The sequence below is a fragment of the Somniosus microcephalus genome, unplaced genomic scaffold, assembly GCF_052327205.1.
Source record: "Somniosus microcephalus isolate GS21.2 unplaced genomic scaffold, FLI_Smic_1.0 unresolved_chr1, whole genome shotgun sequence".
Classification (NCBI taxonomy): domain Eukaryota; kingdom Metazoa; phylum Chordata; class Chondrichthyes; order Squaliformes; family Somniosidae; genus Somniosus; species Somniosus microcephalus.
The window spans coordinates 135,050,855-135,072,316 of NW_028225179.1; the positions used below are offsets into that span (position 1 = coordinate 135,050,855).

Consider the following 21,462-nt stretch of genomic DNA (forward strand, 5'->3'; position numbering starts at 1 on the left):
TAATATGAAAAAAATCCCAGGCACCTTTTTAAAGCTTTGGGATTGTGTGGCAGGGGCAGTTCCTTTAGGGGGCGTAATCGGTCAGGGTCCGGTCCAATTACCCCATCTTCCACCACACAGCCGAGGATACAGAGACGGGTTGTGTTGAAGGCACATTTGTCTTCGTTGTAGGTTAGATTCAGCTTTAGGGCAGTTTTTTAAAATCTCGCAAGATTTAGATCGTGGTCTTGCTGGTTGTGCCCGCAGATAGTGACATTGTCCAGATAGGGGTAGCTAGCTTGTAGTTTATTCTCGTCAACCATGCGGTCCATCTCACGTTGGAAGACCGAGACCCCATTTGTTACTCCGAAGGGCACTCTGAGAAAATGGTAGAGGCGCCCGTTCGCCTCGAAGGCGGTGTATGGGCGGTCCTCCATTCTAATGGGGAGCTGGTGATACGCGGATTTGAGGTCGATAGTCGAGAAGACTCGGTATTGCGCAATCTGGTTGACCATTTCTGATATGCGGGGCAAAGGGTAGGCGTCCAGTTGGGTATAAATATTAACAATCTGGCTGTAGTCAATTACCATCCGTTTCTTTTCACTATTTTTAACTATGACTACTTGGGCACGCCACGGGCTGGTACTGCATTCAATAATGCCTTCCCGCTGGAGTCTGTCCACTTCCGCCTTGATAAAGTGTCTGTCTTCCAGACTGTACTGTCTACTTTTGGTCGCTATGGGCCTACAGTTCGGAACGAGATTAGCGAATAAAGAGGGCGGGCTGATTTTTAAGGTTGATAGGCCACAGACTGTGAGTGGCGGCTGGGACCCGCCATATGCTAGCGTGACACTTTCGTGGTGGCACTGGAAGTCCAGGCCCAAGATTACATTAACACAGAGTTCTGGCATCACGAGGAGTTTAAAATCCTTGTAGTCCGTGCCTTTTACAGTCAGTGTTACCACACAGTAGCCCAAAATGTCCGAAGTGTGGGGCTTAGCAGCCATAGCAATTCTGCTCCGTGTAGGGGTTACCGTTAATGAGTGCCGCCGTACCAGGCTAGAGTGGATAAAACTCTCGGTACTCCCACAGTCAATTAAACATTTCGTTAAATTCCCGTTTACCTGTATGTCCATCATGGATTTTGTCAACGGGTGTGGCCTGGATTGATCTACCGTGATCGAAGCCACTGTTGGGCCCTGGGCGGCCGTTGAGTCGGGAAAAGATGGCGGATCCCAAGATGGCGGCCCGCACGGCACGCACGAGGCGGTGACGGAGTTGGAAATCGGATTCCCCCTGCAGACTTTGCTAAAATGCCCCTTTTTCTTACATTTGAAGCATGTAGTGTCCTTCGCTGGGCATCGTTGTCTGGGGTGCTTGGCCTGGCCACAGAAGTAGCATTTCGGGCCTCGAGACATTGCCGCTGTAGTAGAACTCCTGGGTGAACTTCTGTGTGGGGACTCCGGCGGCGTAGAGCTGGTCTGAGACCTGGATGGGGAAGATGGCTGATTCCAAGATGGCGGCCCCCTCGGTGCGCACGAGGCGGTGAGGGCCACATGGCCGGAAGAATAAGAGTCAGAGTTTTTCTGGGCCACGTCCAGCGATCGCGCAGTGGCCACTGCCTTTTTTAAGTCCAGGACCTCTTTCTCCAGCAGTCTCTGCCGGATATAATTCGATTTGAGGCCCGTGATGAAGGAATCGCGGACCAATTCATCAGAGTACGCGTTGGCCGTCACGGCCTTGCAGTTACAGTCCCAGACCAGGTCCTTTAGGCCCTGTAAGAAATCACCCATTGATTCCTCTGGTCGCTGCCTGCGTGTAGCCAGCAGATGTCTGGCGTACACTTCATTTACCGGCTTCTGGTATTGGGCCTTCAGGATAGTGATGGCCTCCGTGTAAGAGGTGGCATCCCGGATGAACGAATAAATCCGATGACTTACGCGAGTAGTCAGTAGACTCAGTTTATCTACCTCGCTAGCGGATGAGGCCCTCGCGAAGAGTTTGAAGCATTTGAGCCAGTGTCCAAATTGATTTGATGCTTCAGCAGAATGTGGATCCAAGTCCAGACGCTCTGGTTTTAGGAGTCGATCCATCCTAGTATTCTTTAGTGATTAAAATTGATGGGCCTTCAATAACCACAAAACTAGAAGTTATAGACTTAAACAAGTTGGCTTTTAATCACTAAGATCAGAGCTAACATCTCAACACGCCGACTGGTTCACAGGAATGAGTCATACAGATCCTGGGATCTTTATGTAAGAGAAGTCAGGGGCGGAGCCAAGAGCCAAGACCTGGAACCTCCCAGGTTAGTCGGGAAAGAGGAAGTGAAACTATACACAGTGGGGGAGGGTAATATACATGAGTGCAAAACGAATACAGGATCAAGACAAACAGATTTCATTACATTACTTGTCTCCATCTTTAATCCTAAGAAGGGCGTGCCAGTAATGACTGCACAGCGGTTACAAAGATGGTCCCTGTTTCTAGGGGCGAATCAATATGAAATAGAATATAAAGGCACGAGACAGCATGGGAACGCTGATGGGCTATCGCGCCTGCCACTGCCTACTGTGGAGGAAGCACCAGCAGTGGACCCTATCGAGATATTTTATTCATCGATAATTGAACGATTGCCAGTAACAAACGCAGATATTGAGAAGGAGACCCGCAATGATCCAACGCTGTCATGGGTATATGAATTGACGGTGAGGGGATGGCCAGCACATGGCGACTCACTGTTGCCAGCATTCTCATCCAGAAGAGAACAGCTGTCAGTATGCCAGGGGACAGTGATGTGTGGATCCAGAGTGGTGATTCCACCCAAGTTAAGGGAGAGAGTGCTAAATGAGCTACATGAAGGTCATCTGGGGGGAGTGAAAATGAAAAGCCTAGCTCGGGCTTATGTGTGGTGGCCGGGAATCGATCAACAAATCGAAGACCTAACTAAGAGCTGCTTAGGATGCCAGAAGGTCCAAAATGCACCACCACATGCCCCTCTACACCCATGGGAGTGGCCCTCCTCTCCATGGCAACGGGTGCACATTGATTTAGCTGGTCCATTCATGGACTCAATGTTCTTAATAGCAGTGGATGCTCATTCAAAGTGGCCTGAGGTGATAAAGATGTCTTCAACCGCTACAGAGAAAACGATTGCAGTACTACGGACCATATTTGCCAGAAACGGGTTGCCAGAGCAGATCTGCTCTGATAATGGACCACAGTTTGTGTCCGACGAGTTCCAAAAATTCATGAAAAGGAATGGGGTAAGGCATTACACATCCGCCCCGTATCATCCAGCCACCAATGGATTGGCTGAGAGGTTCGTACAAACCTTTAAGAAGGCGATAAAGGCCATGTGCGACGAGGAAATTCCACTACAGCATAAGATGGACAATTTCTTATTAGCCTACTGAAACGCGACACATGCAGTTACCAACCAGACCCCGGCCATGATGTTCTTTAACCGAAGGTTGAGATCTTGTCTGGACTTGCTCAGACCAAATGTGCGAAGAAATGTTGAGGACAAACAATTCCAGCACATCAACGAGAAGCCGACAAGGAGCTTCAATGTAGGGCAACCAGTCTTGGCCCGGGACTATCGAACAGAGAAGTGGCAACCCGGAATGACATGTACAAGGCAGGGGCCATTAATGTACACAGTGGATGTCGGGGAGAACATTGTGAGACGCCACGTCGATCAGATCTTAGCATCACAAGAATGCGTCAACCCCATGTCTCGAGTACCTGGGGATGAACCCGACATACCGGTAGTATCTACTTCAGACCCAGCAGCAGTGGAACCCGATGAACTACCCGATGAAAAGGGGTCAGAATCGCCTCTGCACCAAGAACAAGAACCTCCGGAAAGGCGCTATCCCGAAAGGGTCAGGAAGCCGCCCCAAAGACTGAATCTATAAATGGACTTTTGTTATTGAATGTACATGTAAAAATGTAATTGTTATTTGAATATTAAGGGGGTATTATTAATCTTAAAAGGGAGGAATTGTAGTGTATGTGCTTTAAGTCAGAACTACTTTTTACAGCTCCTGTATACTGTAGTACCGGCAGTGACCACACCGGTATATAAGCTGTGCGCATGCCTCTGTAACCCAGTCTAGAGATTACCCTCCTCCAGTAAAGACCTGTTATTTGTTTATGTACAGCATCCGTGTAATTATTTATCCACTGAACCACGGATCTAACAGTTAATGTAACTATTGAGCAGCAGTGGTCCCAGCACTGATCCTTGTGGAACACCACGACCCACCTTCTGCCACTGTGAATAGCTACCCTTTACTCCCACTCTCTGCTTTCTGTCTTGAAGCCAGCTAGCAATCCATTCTGCTACTTGTCCCCGGCTCCGCATTCTCTGACCTTGTTCATCAGTCTATTATGGGGTACATTATCGAAGGTCTTTTGGAAATCCAGATAAATTACATCTACTGCATTATTACCATTGTTTACTCTCTCTGTTACCTCTTTCAAAAATGTCAATAAGGTTGACCAAGCAAGATTTTCTCTTTTGAAATCCATGTTGACTATTCATTATTATATTTTTGGTTTCTAGATGTTCTTCAATTGTTTCCTTTAGTAGGGATTCCATTCTTTTTCCTACTACCGATGTTAAGCTGACTGGTCTATAATTCCCTGGACTTGTTCTATCCCCCTTCTTAAATATCGATATTACGTTAGCTATCTGCCAGTCCTCTGGCACTATACCTTTTTCTACTGAATTATTAAATATGCGTTGTAATGCCTCTGCTATCTCTTCCCTAGATTCTTTGAAAAATGCGTGGATATGATCCATCCAGACCATGGATAAGCAAATGTATTAAGGGATATGGGCAAAAGGTGGGGTATATGGAGTTAGGTCGAAGATCAGCCATGATCTCATTGAATGACAGAACAGGCTCGAGGGGCTGAATGGCCTAATCCTCTTCCTATGTTCTCCACAGATTACCAGAAGCTTGGTCAAAGGGTTAAAAAAGAAAGAAAGACTTGCATTTATATAGCGCCTCTCACTACCACCGGACATCTCAAAGTGCTTTACAGCCAATTAAGTACTTTTTAAAGTGGAGTTACTGATGTAATGTGGGAAATGTGGCAGCCAATTTGCGCACAGCAAGCTCTCACAAACAGCAATGTGATAATGACCAGGTAACCTGTTTTGGTTATGTTGGCTGAAGGAGAAATATTGGCCAGGACACCAGGGAGAACTCCCACACTCTTCTTCAAAATAGTGCCATGGGATCTTTTATGTCCGCCTGAGAGAGCAGACATTTAAGGTCTCATCCGAAAGACGGCACATCCGATAGTGTGGCACTCTCTCAGCACTGCACTGGAGTGTCAGCCTCCTTTTTTGTGCTCAAGTCCCTGGAGTGGGACTTAAGTAGCGCCGTAAGGTGAAAAGAGAGTTAGAGAGGTGGAGAGGTTTAGGGAGGAAATTCCAGAGCTTACGGCCTAGGCAATAGAAGGTACGGCCACCAATGATTGAGTAATTATAATCAGGGATGCACAAGAGGGCAGAATTGGAGGAGCACAGATATCTTGGGGGGGGGGCGGGGTTGTGGGGCTGGAGGAGATTACAGAGATAGGGAGGGGCGAGGCTATGGAGTGATTTGAAAACAAGGATGTGTAGCGGTACCACCAGGTGTCCCTTACTTATGATACATAATTCTCTTTAACTTACCTATGTATATATATAGTTTACCTGTTCGGGCCATTGCCCCTTTAAGAGTGCGACCTAACGCAATGACGTCACGTCGCGCATCACGTGACTCACCTTAACGCGAGCCCACCCAGCTCGGCCTCCCGCTCCCGTGGCAATCGCCGGCCCAGCTCGGTCTCCCGCTCCCGCGACTTCGGCCGCAACGGCCAGCTCCAATCTCGGGTGCCGGGTAGACATGATAACGTCATCACGCGAGTCATGTGACTGCCCCAAGCGCAGGCAAACATGATGACATCACGTCGCAAGTCATGTGACGCCCCGAGCGCGGGAAACGCGAGCAACGCAATGACGTCACGATGCAAACGCGATGACGTCATCGCACAAACCTCCGGACTGCCTAGTCAGTCCTCGTGGCGTCCCCACTGGGGAAAGACCTGTTCCATGACTCTCCTGCATTGTTCTACGTTGTTTGCTGTACTTCATCTAATTCAACATTAAAATCCTGTTTGTTGTTCTTCCGAGTCAAGCTCCGTTATTTGTTAGGAATACACCTATTCCTACAGATGAGAATTTTGAAATCGAAGTGTTGCTTAACTGCTTTGAGTCCTCCTGAGGTCGTGAAAGGCGCTGTAGAAATGCAAGTTTTTTCCCTGTTTCTTTAGTCAATAAAAGCCATAAGAACATAAGAACATAAGACGTAGAGGCAGGATTAGGTCACTTGGCCCCTCGAGCCTGCTCCGCCTTTCAATAAGATCATGGCTGATCTGATCTTGGCCTCAACTCCACTTCCCTGCCCGCTCCCCATGACCCTTGACTCCCTTATCGTTCAAAAATCTGTCTACCTCCACCTTAAATATATTCAATGACCCAGCCTCCACAGCTCTCTGGGGAAGAGAATTCCAAAGATTCATGACCCTGTAGGATAGGGTGTACCTGTTGGATTTAGTAAACATTATTAAGATTCTATAACCATTTTTATATAACTATAATATGTGAAATTGTATGTTAAAAGCTTAGAAGTCTGTATAAAATGGCGAATGGCTGAGAGCAAAGCAGGATGGAATATTATGCCAACCTGACTAAAAGCCTCTGTTTTAAATTACTGAAGTAATGGAATGTTGTGCTGCACAAACACGAAGATTGTTGGGGACATGATATTTGGTAATGTGGAAAAGAGATAAGAGCTAGAGAGAGAGATAGGAGTTGGAGACATCCTTCATTGGTACAGCTATAGGATGGACAGACTATTTAGAAAACATTCTAGGAAATGTTCTGTGAAAAGTGAACATCTGAGATAAGGGTACTTTGTTATGCATAGAGAAAAACCTAGTGAGGTCTACAAGGTCATAAGATGGCTAACGAGGGAAGCAAGGCTTTTTACCAGGTGTCAGAGGGTTAATTACGTAGGCAAAGTGAGAGGAAAAAGGGTATAAAGATACAGGTTTTTAACATCGAAAACAGTGCACCGTGTAACCAGAGATTGATAGGAGCTTCGGTCAACAGAACACAGCAAGATCCCAAGGAAGCGAGCTTCGGTCAACAAAACAGAGCAAGATACATCAGGAGACCGCGCCGCAGTCACTCAGAAGGAACGCCGGGGTTCAATGAACAGAATGTGACTATTTCCTTGTTAAGTATTACTTCTTTGTACTGGATGTTTAATGCTTAATAAACCTGTTTTACTGATACACAATATACCTGGACCCAGAGTGGTTTGTGTAGTCACGGACAAATTATTGTAAGAGCTTTTGAAAGCTACAACTCTCTGAGAGAAGACATTTCTCCTCATTTCTGATTTAAAAGGGTGCCACCTTATTCTGAAATTATGCCCCCCACTTTGAGATTCCCCCACAAAGGGAAACATCCTCTCTGCATCTACCCTGTCAAGCCCCTTCAGAATCTTATACGTTTCAAAAAGATCCCCTCTCATTCTTCTAAACTCCAATGCATTCTTCTAAACTCCAATGAGTATAGGCCCAACCTGCTCAACCTTTCTTCATAAGACAACCCCTTCATCTACGGAATCAACCTCGTGAACCTTCTCTGAACTACCTCCAATGCAAGTATATCCTTCCTTAAATAAGGAGGCCAAAACTGTACGCAGTACTCCAGGTGTGGTCTCACCAATGCCCTGTACAGTTGTAGCAGGACCTCCTTACTTTTATACTCCATCCCTAATAATAAAGGCCAACATTCCATTTGCCTTCCTAATTACTTGCTCTACCTGCATGCTAACTTTTTGTGATTCATGTACAAGGACCCCCAGGCCCCTCTGCACCTCAGCATTTTATAATCTCTCCCCATTTAAATAATATTTTGCTTTTTTATTTTTCCTACCAAAGTGGATAACCTCGCATTTTCCCACATTAAACTCCATCTGCCAGATTTTTGCCCACTCACGTAGCCGATTTATATCCCTTTGGAGATTCTTTGTATCCTCCACACAATTTTCTTACCCACCTATCAGCTGCTCACTGAACCAGGTGTCAACTGGCCACAACTCACCCAATCCTTAAGTCATGCAGCAATATCAAACGGCCCCGTATCCCAGCACAGCGGCGAGATCACCTCCCTGTACTCCGGCCGGCAGCTATGCTCTGTTGGCCCATTGTACTAGACGGATTATCTTGCTGGAATCAAATGAGGTTCTGCACCACGCCTCCAATTAAAACAGTTAACTCTTTGTGGTTTCAAACGCGTTCCTCTCACTGCTGAGCGATTGCCCGTTCGAACTTCCCCATCGTTCGTTAAACTGAAAGGCTAACTTGCAACGAGCAGACACGCGATCTCAGAATAAATGTGACGCGAAAAGATAAGCAGATCTGGTGGTTGAGATAGAGGAACGGGGTGAGGATTCCTTCAAAGAGTCTTGCTGCACACACAAGACAGCCTCTCGGGAGAGGCCACCCCTTCAAACGCAGATAAAAGATTGGTCAAAGAGAGCATCATGCCAGCGATCACGAACTGCCCATGTCTCCAAGGAGCCAGGATTGTTCTATGAAACATAGGAGATGGGCGTCGGGAAGAAGCCTTCGAGGACAAAGACTCTGATCATCTCATCGCCCTGAGGGCAGTGCATCAAGGTAGTATTTATCGAATCTGTTGAAGTTGAGGGAACTGTACAGTAATTTCACATTAAGAACTGCATGAGCTGAACTAAATAGCAAAGTGTTGGGAGAGCAATTGAATTTGTTTGAGACTCCCTCCTCCACTCAATATATTAAACCCGAGAGATAGGAAAGTGAGTAATCTTACAAAATAAACAAAAGAAACATAGAAAAATAGAAGATAGGAGCAGGAGTAGGCCATTCGGCCCCTCGAGCCTGCTCCACCATTCAGGGCTGATCATCCAAACTCAGTACCCTGTCCCTGCCTTCTCTCCATATCCCTTGATCCCTTTAGCCTTAAGAAATATATCTAACTCCTTCTTGAATATATTTAATGAATTGGCCTCCACTGCCTTCTGTGGTAGAGAATTCCACAGGTTCACCACTCTCTGGGTGAAGAAATTCCTCCTCATCTCTGTCCTAAATGGCTTACCCCTTATCCTTAGACCTGGACTCCCTGACCATCGGGAACATCCTTCCTGCATCCAGTCCTGTTAGAATTTTATAAGTTTCAATGAGATCCCCTCTCATTCTTCTAAACTCTAGCGAATATAAGCCCAATCGACCCAATCGCTCCTCATACGTCATTCCTGCCATCCCAGATATCAGTCTGGTGAATCTTCGCTGCACTTATATCGCGCCTTTCATGACCCAAAGTGCTTTACAGCCAATGAAGTACTTTTTGAAGTGTCGTCACTGTTGTAATGTAGGAAACACGGCAGCCAATCTGTGCACAGCAAGCTCTCACAAACAGCAATGTGATAATGCCCAGATGATCTGTCTTTAGCGATGTTGATTGAGGGATAAATATTGGTTAGGACACCAGGGATAACTCCCCTGCTCTTCTTCAAAATAGTGCTGTGGGATCTTTTACATCCACCCGTGAGAGTAGATGGGACTTCGGTTTAACATCTCATCTGAAAGACAGCACCTCCGACAGTGCAGCACTGCCTCAGCATATCAGCCTAGATTTTTGTGCTCAAGTTTCTAGGGTGGGACTTGACCCCACAACCTTCTGACTTCAGAGGCGAGAGTGCTACCCACTGAGCCATGGCCGATACACCACACTTACAAAGGGGGAACATGCTGTCTGTGCATTTATTGTGCATCTGAGTCCCACCATGTGACAACACGAGGTTCTGCTCCAGTTTCTGACTTACATTCCCAGTTCAATGATCGGGCTGAGGTCTTGAATTTTGGTGAGATGGGGGGGATGTCCACAGAATGTATGGCTTGGTCACTCCCACCTGCTGTTGTCTAATTTCCCGGCTCAATAAGTGAGATTAGCAATCTCATTGGAAAGGGGTAAAGTAGTATAACACTGGGTACATCCAGAACAAAGCCGCTTCTACATTACCTCAACAATGAGTTTAAAACCCAGAAATTCAGGAAACCTTCTTACATAAGACATAGGCCTAGAAATTCAGTGGCGCCCCGTTTGGGGCGCCAAGCTCGCCTGGGCGCCGGAATTACTGCTCCGGACGGAGCCACTTGCGCCAGTCCAATATTCAGTTTCAGAAGCGGGGCGCTGCTTGAGGAGCCCCGCATCCCTCTTGGGGCGCTGCAACTGAATATCGCAGCGCAACATGCCGCAGCGCCACACGCAGCGGCATGGCGCGCTGCGGTACTGCAGGCCTTCTTCCCCTTCTTAAAGGGGAGGGGCCTGCACCAGCGCGATCGGAGATCGCGAGTGCCGGCAAAAGAGCCCGGCACCGAGGAGAAGTGCCGGGCTCTTGGGACACAGCCGGCACTGCCCAGGGGGGGGGGGTGCTCAGGAGGCCGGGGACAGCGGCGCGAAGAGGTGCTGGCAGGCGGCCAGCAAAAAAATGGCTGCCCCGCACCGCCCCTTTAATTAGCGCCACTACTGCTGCAGGTAGGCCCCCTGAACCGGTCGCAAATTGCGAGCGGCGTTGCAGCGGGGGGCGCGACCAAATATTGCGATCAGGGCGGTAGCGGGGTGCTGTGCACACCGATGACGTCATCGGTGGCGGCGCAGCGCTACAGGCTAACGCCACCATTAGCGCCCCGCTAAATTTCGCAGGAGGCGTGGCCAGTGGCGCTAAACCCACTAAGTGCACTCTTTGGGTGCTAACTGGTGGCGCAGCCCACCGAATTTCTAGGCCATAGTACTTACAGCACAGAAACAAGCCATTCCACCCAACAGGTCCATGCTGATGTTTATGCTCCACACGAACCTCCTCCCACCCTACTTCATTTCACCCTATCAACACCCTTTCCACCATCTACAAGGCACAAGTCAGGAGTGTGATGGAATACTCTCCACTTGCTGGATGAGTGCAGCTCCACAACAATCAAGAAGCTCGACACCATCCAGGACAAAGCAGCCTGCTTGATTGGCACCCCATCCACCATCTTAAAATTTCACTCCCTCCACCACCGGCGTACCATGGCTGCAGTGTGTACCATCTACAAGATGCACTGCAGCAACTCGCCAAGGCTTCTTCGGCAGCACCTCCCAAACCCACGACCTCTGCCACCTAGAAGGACAAGGGCAGCAGGCGCATGGGAACACCACCACCTCCAAGTTACCCCCCAAGTCACACACCATCCTGGCTTGGAAATATATCAGCCGTTCCTTCATCGTGGCTGGGTCAAAATCCTGTAACTCCCTCCCTAACAGCACTGTGGGAGCACCTTCACCACACGGACTGCAGCGGTTCAAGAAGGCGGCTCACCACCTCCTTCTCAAGGGCAATTAGGGATGGGCAATAAATGCTGGCCTTGCCAGCGACGCCCACATTCCATAAACGAATAAAAAAATACTGAGCCACAGCTGACACAGCTGAAGGGAAATTTGTGCGTGGTTTATAACAGCCAATTCGTTATCGCCTATTTCAGACCATTGCCGAGAGTTAAAATGACCCTCAGAGACAGCTATATTGTCATTAGGTGGCGTCTTTTGGATGCAATGTTAAACCACGGTCCGATGAGGTGGAAGGAAAGATCCCACGAGGACTGTTGGAAGAAGGATGGGCAGTTCTCCCGGTGTCCTGTCCACCACACAGTCTTCAACCAGCAGTGCCAAAAGCAGGTGAACTGGACATTTGCTGTTCCTGGGAAACTGCTGTACAGAAATTGCCTGCGGGTTTGCCTTCATAGCACACACATCTAAACGTAATCCATGGGCTCTGAAGGGTTCTCAGGCGTTCAGAGGAGGTGAAAGTGTTACATGAATGCAAATTGTTCCTTTATTCTTAAGAATCACAGCAACTTACAGCACAGGGGAGGCCATTCGGCCCATCGTGCCTGTGCCGGCTCTTTGAAAGAATTATCCAATTGATCTCACTCCCCTACACTTTTTCCCCATAGCCCTGCAATTTCCTCCCCTTCAAGTGTTTATCCAGTTCTATTTTGAAAATCGCTATTGAATCTGCTTCCACCGCCCTTTCAGGCAGCTCATTCCTGATCACAACTCGCTGCGTAAGAAAAAGTTCTCATCTCCCCTCTGGTTCTTTTGCCAATTACCTTAAATCTGTGTCCTCTGGTTACCGACCCTCCTGCCAGTGGAAACAGTGTCTCCTTATTTACTCCATCAAATCCCCTCATGATTTTGAGCACCTCTATCGTTATACCTCCCCACTTCCCACTGTCCAGGGCCCCAAACATCCCTTCCAGGTGAAACAGCGATTTACTTGTACTTCTTGCAATCTAGTATACTGTATTCGCTGCTCACGATGTGGTCTCCTCTACATTGGGGAGACCAAACGCATATTGGGTGACCGCTTTGCGGAACACCCGAATCCTTAGGGGCACATTTTAAATGGTTTGCATATGTTGAATAAATGTGCAGTTTTGTTATCTGAGTAATGTGGTTACTATTGATGTGTTTTTGAACCCTTTTGAACCCTTGTGTATCAATGTTGCCATGCCAACCTGGCTCTGCACAGCCGAACTGCACAACTTGTTATTCAGTATGTATACATTCTGTAGTCCGATTTGAATTTTGAGGTGCATACATGACGTCCCAATGCAAAATAATGCAAAGTGGCAAACGATAACAACTATTAAAAAACCTGTTCCTCCTGCGTAGACTTGGGCAGGGCTTCACCCCATCCGAAGATTGCCACCCCACCAGAGACCGAGATTGGGCCCATTCGTCTGTTCTCCTATTGTGTCCTAGCTGCAATTTCTAACGAATTGACTCGGGGAAGCAGGGTTTTCTCTGATCGCTACCTGTAATGCGTTCAAAGAGTATACGTTTACCATGCCCCTACATAAAGAACGAACTTACATTTACATAGCGCCTTACACCACCTCAAAGCGTCTCAAAGCGCTTCACCATCAATTAAGTATCTATCTTCCTTACCCATAATGTGGAACTCGCTACCACAAGGAGTAGTTGAGGCAAATAGCATAGATGCATTTAAGGGGAAGCTAGATAAGTACATGAGGGAGAATAGGAATAGAAGGGTATGTTGATGGGGGTAGATGAAGAGGGGTGGGAGGAATCTCCTGTGGAGCATAAACACTGGAATAGACCTGTTGGGCTGAATGGCCTGTTTCTGTGCTGTACATTCTATGTAAAAGTGAAACAAAACTTAGTCAATAAGATTGTTACACAGTACAGTGAGTGGGGACTTGGTTGAATAAACAGCCCCGAGAATAGAGAATGGAGTTCAGTTGAACAAACTCCCCCTCGAATAACGTATCTGGACTTGGGTGAAAGACCGGGATAAGCTGATAGGGTGAGATGAAGTAGGATGGGGGAGGAGGCTTGTGTGGAGCATAAATATTGGCAGAGACCAGTTGGGCTGAATGGCCTGTTTCTGTGCTGGGCATTACACGTAATTTTATGTAACGTCAAGGTTCTCTGATTCTAGCTCCACCACAGTTCTCTTCATGTCTGTCTGAATGTTTTGGTTACAATGAGCTGCAAAGAGATTGAAGACCCACTTAGGCTAAGAATTGACTGTTACATTTTACAGGCACTAAAAGAAAGGACTTGCCATTATACAGCGCCTTTCACGACCTCAGGACGTCTCAAAGCGCTTTGCAGCCAATGAAACACTTTTTTGAAGTGCAGTCGCTATTGTAATGTGGAAAATGCAGCAGCTAATTTGCGCAAAGCAAGATCCCATGAACAGCAACGTGACAATGAGCAGATCATCTGTTTTTACAGCAATGTTGGTTGAGGGATAAATATTGGCCACACTCCCCAGCTCCTCATCGGAATAGTGGCCGCGGAGATCATTTACGCCCGCCTTGAGAGGGTAGACGGGACCCCGGCAATGTTCCCACTAATTCTCTCGGGCCACGCTGCCCCTTTGAAGGCGCTGCGCGGCCCATTCAGAATGCCGCGCCTGCGTGGTTTTTCTATTGGCGAGCCGGCTGAGTGGGACCCCTGGGCAGCCGCGCAGCTTACAGGGGCCATTGGACCTGGGTTTAACGGCTCATCCGAAAGACGGCACCTCCGACAGTGCGGCACTCCCTCAGCACCGCCACTGGGGAATGTGTCAGCCTGGATTTATGTGCTCAAGTCTCTGGAGTGGGGACTCGGAACCCACAACCTTCTGACTCCGAGGCGAGAGTGCTGCCCACTGAGCCACGGCTGACACCTACAAAGAGACACTTAATAACACGCTCTCCAAATGTTTTTTTTTTAAACAGTCAAAGGAGACTTTATTACAAACATCTAGAAAAATGCAAGCATGGTAGGACCTACAGAGAAGCTGCAAAGTGATTTCATATATATTACTGTAAAAATCTCTTTGTAAACTATGTACACATCCTCAACAGAATCCAGGACAAGTTCGAATCCAGCATAAGACAGAAGGATTAGAAAAAAAAAATTATCCATCAACATCTCACAATAACCAACATTTGTTAAACAGCTACACTACACAAAGGCTTACTCACCGACAATAACTTTAACATCCGGATTACCAGCTACTCTTTACATGATTCAAGAACACTTCCACCATGTTCCTAGCTTCCGGGTCAAACGTTTAACGTTTAGTTTGATCAGTAGTTGAGTTTGTAGACAGCTCAATACATCTCGTCCGACTGGGAGGAGTATGGAGGGTCTCAAGCTTTAGAAACAATGACTGTTATAGAAACAGGGTCTGAAGCACTACGTCTATGTGAGAACGGTGGTGAAGGAAGAATGAGAGGCGATCTTATTGAAACATATAGGCCTAGAAATTGAGTGCCCTTAGCACCGATTTTGCGGCGCTAGAGGGCCTAGCGCTGCAATTGGCGCCGGCGCCGAAATTGCCTGGGGCCCTTCCGCCGCGGTAGACCGGTAGCGCTGCGCCGGCACCGATGACGTCATCGGTGTGCGCAGCGTCCCGGTTGCCATGCCGACGGGCCCCAGCGCCGAAATTCAGTTGCGGCCGCCTCGCCCGTGGCAGCCGCAACTAAGACTCTGGCAACAGAGTCTTACAAGTCTTTGCGCCGGCGCATTAAAGGCCCCGCGGCGGCTGGCCGCTTTCCCGCCGGCCGCCTGGCCGCAGCTCCCTCCCCGGACTTCCCCCCCCCCCCCCCGGAACAGAAGCAAGCCCGGCACTTGTCCGAGGTGCCGGGCTCATTTTTAAAAAGATTTTCGCGGGCCGCGGCCGGGTGCAGGCAGCTCCTCTTTAAGGGAAGGAGGAGGCCTGCACTTCCCGAGCCTGCCGCACCGCATCGGGTGCCGCAGCGCCGGAATTGCGGCGCGAAACGGCAGTTAGCGCCGATTTACCGCCTCAAAGACCCTTCAGTAGCGCCGGCAGCCGTTTGGGCGCGGCCCTGCTGAATTTTTGGCGCGCGCAGGGGGACTTAGCGCCGGCACTAACTTCCGGCGCTAAAGCCCTGGCTAAGCCAAAACTCAATTTCTAGGCCATTAGATTGTGAAGGGGTTGGATCGGGGAGGATGTTCCTGATGATGGGTGAAACTAGAACTAGGGGGCATAGTCTTAGAATAAGGGGCTGCTCTTTCAAAACTGAGATGAGGAGGAACTACTTCACTCAGAGGGTGGTAGGTCCATGGAATATGCTGCCCCAAAAAGCTGTAGAAGCTACATCATTACATAAATTTAAAACAGAAATAGACAGTTTCCTAGAAGTAAAGGGAATTAAGGGTTATGGGGAGCGGGCAGGAATTTGGACATGAGTCTAGGTTCGGATCAGTCATGGCCCTGTGGGTAGCGGAGCGGGCCCAGGGGCCGTGTAGCCTGATCCTGCTCCTATTTCATGTGTCTAATTCTGTTAGATTCAGGAGATAGTTCTGTGATAGTAGATTGGCGGTTAGGATCAGATCAGCCATGATCTTATTGAATGGTGGAGCAGGCTCGAGGGGCCGATTGGCCTACTCCTGCTCCTATTTCTTATGTTCTTATGAACCAGTATTCACAAAGTAGCACCAATGCTACCAGAAGCAAGGCTTTAAGTATCTCCCAACCAGGACTCTGCATCAGTTCAACTAATAGTTTCCATGGGGGGCAATTTTAACCTAACCCATGCTGGGTAACTTACAGGATTGGGTTGGCCTCCCATTTTATGCCCCGCCCCATTTTATTTTCTACTGAGGATAATAGAAAGGAAAATCTGGTGGGCTGTGAGACAGGGGAGCAGAGGAACAGGAGTAGGCCATTCAGCCACTCGAGCTTGTTCCGCCAGAGTTCCACACTTCTACCACCCTTTGCGTGGAGAAGTGTTTCCTGACTTCTCTCCTGAGTGGCCTGGCTCTGAATTTAAGATTATGTCCCCTTGTCCTAGACTCCCCAACCAGCGGGAAAAAAATTCTCTCTATCTACCCCATCAATTCCTTTCAGAATCCTAAAAACCTCAATCAAATCCACCCCTTAACCTTCTGGATTCCAGGGAATACAAGTCTAGTTTATGTATCTTGGGGGGTGGGGGAGTTGACCCAATTCCATCAGTTTCTCATTAGGTTAAAATTGCTCCTTGCCACGTACCTGGAGTTGCCTGAAGCTAACGGTTGTGCTTGTGAAATATTATCTGAATTGAGAAGTTGGGATGAGGAAAAATCTCAAAAATAATTGCTAATCGTCTTGGATTCCACCCATTGACATTGGGTGGTTGCCGACGTAGGAGGCCTTGAAGCAAAGGAAGACACGGCATCACTGGTAGGTGGGCGCGGCAGTGAGATTGGTTTTGAGTTGCTCTAAGAGCCGGCACAAACACGATGGGCTGAATGGCCTCCTTTTCTTTCTTCATTCATTCACAGGATGTGTGGGCATCGCTGGCAAGGCCGGCATTTATTGCCCGTCCCTAATTGCCCTCGAGAAGATGGTGGTGACAACTTGGCTTGCTAGGCCATTTCAGAGGGCAGTGAGTCAACCACATTGCCGCTGTGGGTCTGGAGTCACATATAGGCCAGACCAGGTAAGCTTTCCTTCCCTAAAGGACATTAGTGAACCAGATGGGTTTTTACGACAATCTGATAATTTCATTAGTGATACTAGTTTCTCATTCCAGATTTATTTAATTAACTGAATTCAAATTCACAAACTGCACATGGTGGGATCTGAACTCATGTCGCCTCAGATTATTAGTCCAGGCCTCTGGATTACTAGTCCAGTAACATAACCACTATGCTACCGTACCCTAAAACTGTGCTGCAATCATCTATGGGCCTTACGGCACGTGCTTATTTGATTGGTTTCCCTCCCAGAAAGTGTTAGTAGCATCTGCCTCGCACAGTGCGTTGGATACAGTGAACAGATTTCTAATTTGTACTTAGTTTTCATCTCTTGACTAGTGCCAATTTTGAAAGTTATTCTTCCCAGAATCCCAGCATCACTGTTACTGACAGAGAGAGCAATGGGAGACAGCTTATTCGGACAAATATATATAATCATCTTCTCCCGGTAGAATAATTCAATGATACTTTGTTGGTGTCGCCCACACTGAAGCAGAAAGAAGCCTGCAGAGTACTGTTGGCCAAGCCTTTCCACCATCTACAAGGCGCAAGTCCGGAGTGTGATGGAATACTCTCCACTTGCCTGGATGAGTGCAGCTCCAACAACACTCAAGAAGCTCGACACCATCCAGGACAAAGCAGCCCGCTTGATTGGCACCCCATCCACCACCTTAAACATTCACTCCCTCCACCACTGGCGCACCGTGGCTGAAGTGTGTACCATCTACAAGATGCACTGCAGCAACTTGCCAAGACTTCTTCGGCAGCACCTCATAAACCCGCGACTTCTTTGACCTGGAAGGACAAGGGCAACAGGTGCATGGGAACACCACCACCTCTAAGTTCCCCTCCAAGTCACACACCATCCTGACTTGGAAATATATCGCCGATCCTTCATCGTCGCTGGGTCAAAATCCTGGAACTCCCTACCTAACAGCACTGTGGGAGTACCTTCACCGCACGGACTGCAGCGGTTCAAGAAGGTTGCACACCACCACCTTCTCGAGGGCAATAAGGGATGGGCAATAAATGCCGGTCTTGCTAGCGATGCCCACATCCCATAAATGAATTAAAAAGAAAGTTGAAATAAATGGGTCCACGCCTCCATTAAAACAGTGGGGAGAGGAATCCGATATGAGCGTATTCTGCGATCTTTCCGTAATCCGCCAATGTTGTTTCTAGCCCAGAGTTTGCTGTGCAGTCATTAATGGGAACAAGGGGGAAGCTGGAGGAGCACGTGAAGGGAGAAAGGTGTGGAAGGTTATGCTGATGGGGTGAGATGAAGAGGGGTGGGAGGAGGCAGGTGTGGAGCATAAACACTGGCACGGACCCCATTGGGCCGAACGGCCTGTTTCTGTGCTGTAGACTAGATGTAACTCAGTGTAACGATGAATGGTAATTAATGCACGGAAACAGTGGGAGCAGCGTGGTTTCCACCCCTGGCCGATATTTACTCTCCTTCAATGGAGACCAAAATTCAGCGGGGTGCAAAACCAGCGTTCCACCTGATCCCGGGGGGATTCCCGTCCGGCGTGTTTTTGCTTCCTCTCAGACTGAGGTGGCGATGTCCTGTCATGCTGTCAGACTTAGCTAAGCAGCGGGAGAAAGGTAAGGGTCGGCAGGGATAACTCAAGGCAGTGAAGCACTGGGATAGAAGAAGCAATGCTACAATTCACAATTAAGTCTGTGGTTGTCTTTATATGCAGTAGTCCGGATGTTTAATCAGTAGTTCCGTCTACATCTATTTCTTCCTCGGATGCCTCCAACGTTGGAAGCAGCCCTCTCAGTAGTTTGTTGGCTCTCATCGATATTATTAGGGCGCTTCCTATTGAAGGCAACCTCTCATTAACGGCCCGGTCGCTAACAGTCTATCAGCCTCCCAGCTCAAAAGACCCAATTATTATGCACTGGCTATTTGGGTGTGGCGGTTTAACCAGGTGTTTTGTCCTGAATTCATGCCCTTGCCTACTCTACCCAAAGCAATAGTTACGCACACTAAGGAAATAAATCACCAACCCAATTTGCAGTTCATTTGGTGAGCAGCCCCAAAGCAGCTGTTGGAGGTCCTACTAATTACTATCGAGTAGTCGTTTGGAAAGTTTGTCGACCGATTAGTACAAGTGTCTCTTAACGCTAATTAGTAAGTACCATTGCAGTCTGATGATTGATTAAAAAAAAAATCGCACATTGTTTTAACAGCAGGCCCCCAGGATCTTGAACCCATCCATCCTCTTTACGGGGCGCTGATCCAAGTTATTTTACAGTAGTCCAACGTTGGCCCAGATTGGGAAGCCATTGCTGCAGGAATCCCGTGACCCATCAGGAGTTCATCCTGTAGTTCCAGGTGGCCTCCTTGATTGGGGGGGGGGAAAAAAATCTGTATTTCAGTAGTTGTGTCTCTCGTTAAGCTGGGCTCGCAAAGCAGATAATCCTTGACGCAGTTGGAGCCACCATCCCATTATTTTTCTTCCTGTGATTGTAGTAAACAATATGACAGCAACTTTGTCTCTCTCACTCTGATACACACACGCACATATTCTAGATCTCCCATCCGCTGACTTTGAATGGTTGACCATTCAATCTCTCCCATTCTCCCTTGCTTTCTCTGCCTTCTAACACACACACGCACGCGCATTGTCTTTCCTTGCCACATATCCGTTATTTTCTCTTTCTCCCACGGTCATTCGAATTCTTAGTAGTCAAAAAAACATTCTGTATCACAGTAGTACGATGTGTCCAAGGCTTGGAAACAAAAGGTGAGATGACGCTGTAGAGCCTGCCGCCACTGGCTGCGCCGAATCGGCATGAAGCTGAGGTGAAACGCGTTGTAAGCCCCAGGGGAGAGAGATGTTGTGGAGCATTCTCACCCGTCGTACAGTTTAAAATTCCAGTGTCTCCCAGTAAGAAGAGAATCGCTATTTTCAATCATTCCTCAACAGGCATTTCCCCCCCCGCCCCACCTGCTCTCCCAGGCTTTACCTGGGGAAAATTGGCTGCCGAGCTCAATTTTAGAAGAGCATTGAGTGTCCTCGTGTTGGCGGGGTGGGGGGGAAGCAGATCTGTGGTGGCAATCATAGGTAAATCCATTAGGAGTCTCATAATCTATATGTCAGTTTCGACTCCGGGAAGCAACACGAAATGTTGTGACAAATAGACTAAGTGCCTAAGATTGGGTTTCACTCAAGGTCCATTCGGGTGTCTACTCCAGAAGTAAAGAAAAGTGACCAGCAAACACCAGAGATTAACCCCACCCCCCACCCAACCCCCAAAAGAAAGTTGCGGTAGCGCTGTTGGCCCCCAAAAGATCCCTTTTCCGTGATCGTCTTTTCATCTTGGTCATCGCAGAGATTATGCCATCCAGCAGGCGCTGGAAGTCCCCTTACACCATATTCATAGCGTCCTCTGTTAGGAACTGGTGGATTTGCTGAAATGTTGGCCGATCTTTCGAGTCCCGGCACCAGCAGCGGACCATCACGTCGTAAAGAGCTTGCGGGCAAATAACCGGGCGGGGAAGATACACCTGCGGGAACACAAGTTGGAGTACGAGAGCAGTTAATTCAATTCTCAAAAACAGGGCACTAAGGGAATCAGGGGATAGGACGGGAAAGTGGAGTTGAGGTAAAAGTTCGGCCATGATCTTCTTGAATGGCGGAGCAGGCTTGAGGGGTCATGTGGCCGGCTCCTGCTCCTAATTCTTACGCTCTTAGGACATCGGAACAGTCAGAACTTTTTCCGCAAGGGGTGGGGAAAGAGCCAAGGCCATGTAGACTGGCTGAGGGTTTCCTATTCACAGGGGCATCTCCAGTGGGGATTTTGTCCCAAACAAACTAGGGTTGTATTCCTTGGAATTTAGAAGGTTAAGGGGTGATTTGATCGAAGTTTTCAGGATATTAAGGGGAACAGATAGGGTAGATAGAGAGAAACTATTTCCGCTGGTTGGGGAGTCCAGGACTAGGAGGCATAGCCTAAAAATTAGAGCCCGACCTTTCAGGAGTGAAATTAGGAAACACTTCTACACACAAAGGGTGGTAGAAGTTTGGAACTCTCTTCCGCAAACGGCAATTGATGCTGGGTCAATTGTTAATTTTAAATCGGAGATTGATAACTTTTTGTTAACCAAAGGTATTAACGGATATGGGCCAAAGGCGGGTATACGGAGTTAGGTCACAGATCAGCCACGATCTCATTGAATGGCAGAACAGGCTCGAGGGGCTGAATGGCCCACTCCTGTTCCTATGTCCCCACCGCTAGGATGGCTGTCCTCCCCCCAACCCCCCTTGTTGACTATCCAGCCCCGGGGTCAGGTTTCCCACATACCCCTGGGCCAT

At 48.2% G+C, this 21,462-nt stretch overlaps 2 protein-coding genes across 6 annotated transcripts in view; both read right to left on the minus strand.

Annotated features, from left to right (window-relative positions):
- Positions 1 to 10,444, minus strand: part of LOC147095909 (uncharacterized) — a 78,842-nt gene extending 68,398 nt beyond the window's left edge. The window contains exon 1 of the mRNA XM_085974921.1: positions 8,153 to 10,444. The gene's annotated coding sequence lies outside the window, so the exon portion shown is untranslated. The remainder of the gene's footprint in view (positions 1 to 8,152) is intronic.
- A 3,922-nt stretch (positions 10,445 to 14,366) lies between these two features.
- Positions 14,367 to 21,462, minus strand: part of LOC147095910 (discoidin domain-containing receptor 2-like) — a 239,370-nt gene continuing 232,274 nt past the window's right edge. For all 5 annotated transcript variants that reach the window (XM_085974916.1, XM_085974917.1, XM_085974919.1 and 2 more), the window contains one exon: positions 14,367 to 20,654. In XM_085974916.1, coding sequence (XP_085831042.1) covers positions 20,514 to 20,654 — 141 coding nt within the window. In that variant the 3' untranslated portion in view covers positions 14,367 to 20,513. The remainder of the gene's footprint in view (positions 20,655 to 21,462) is intronic.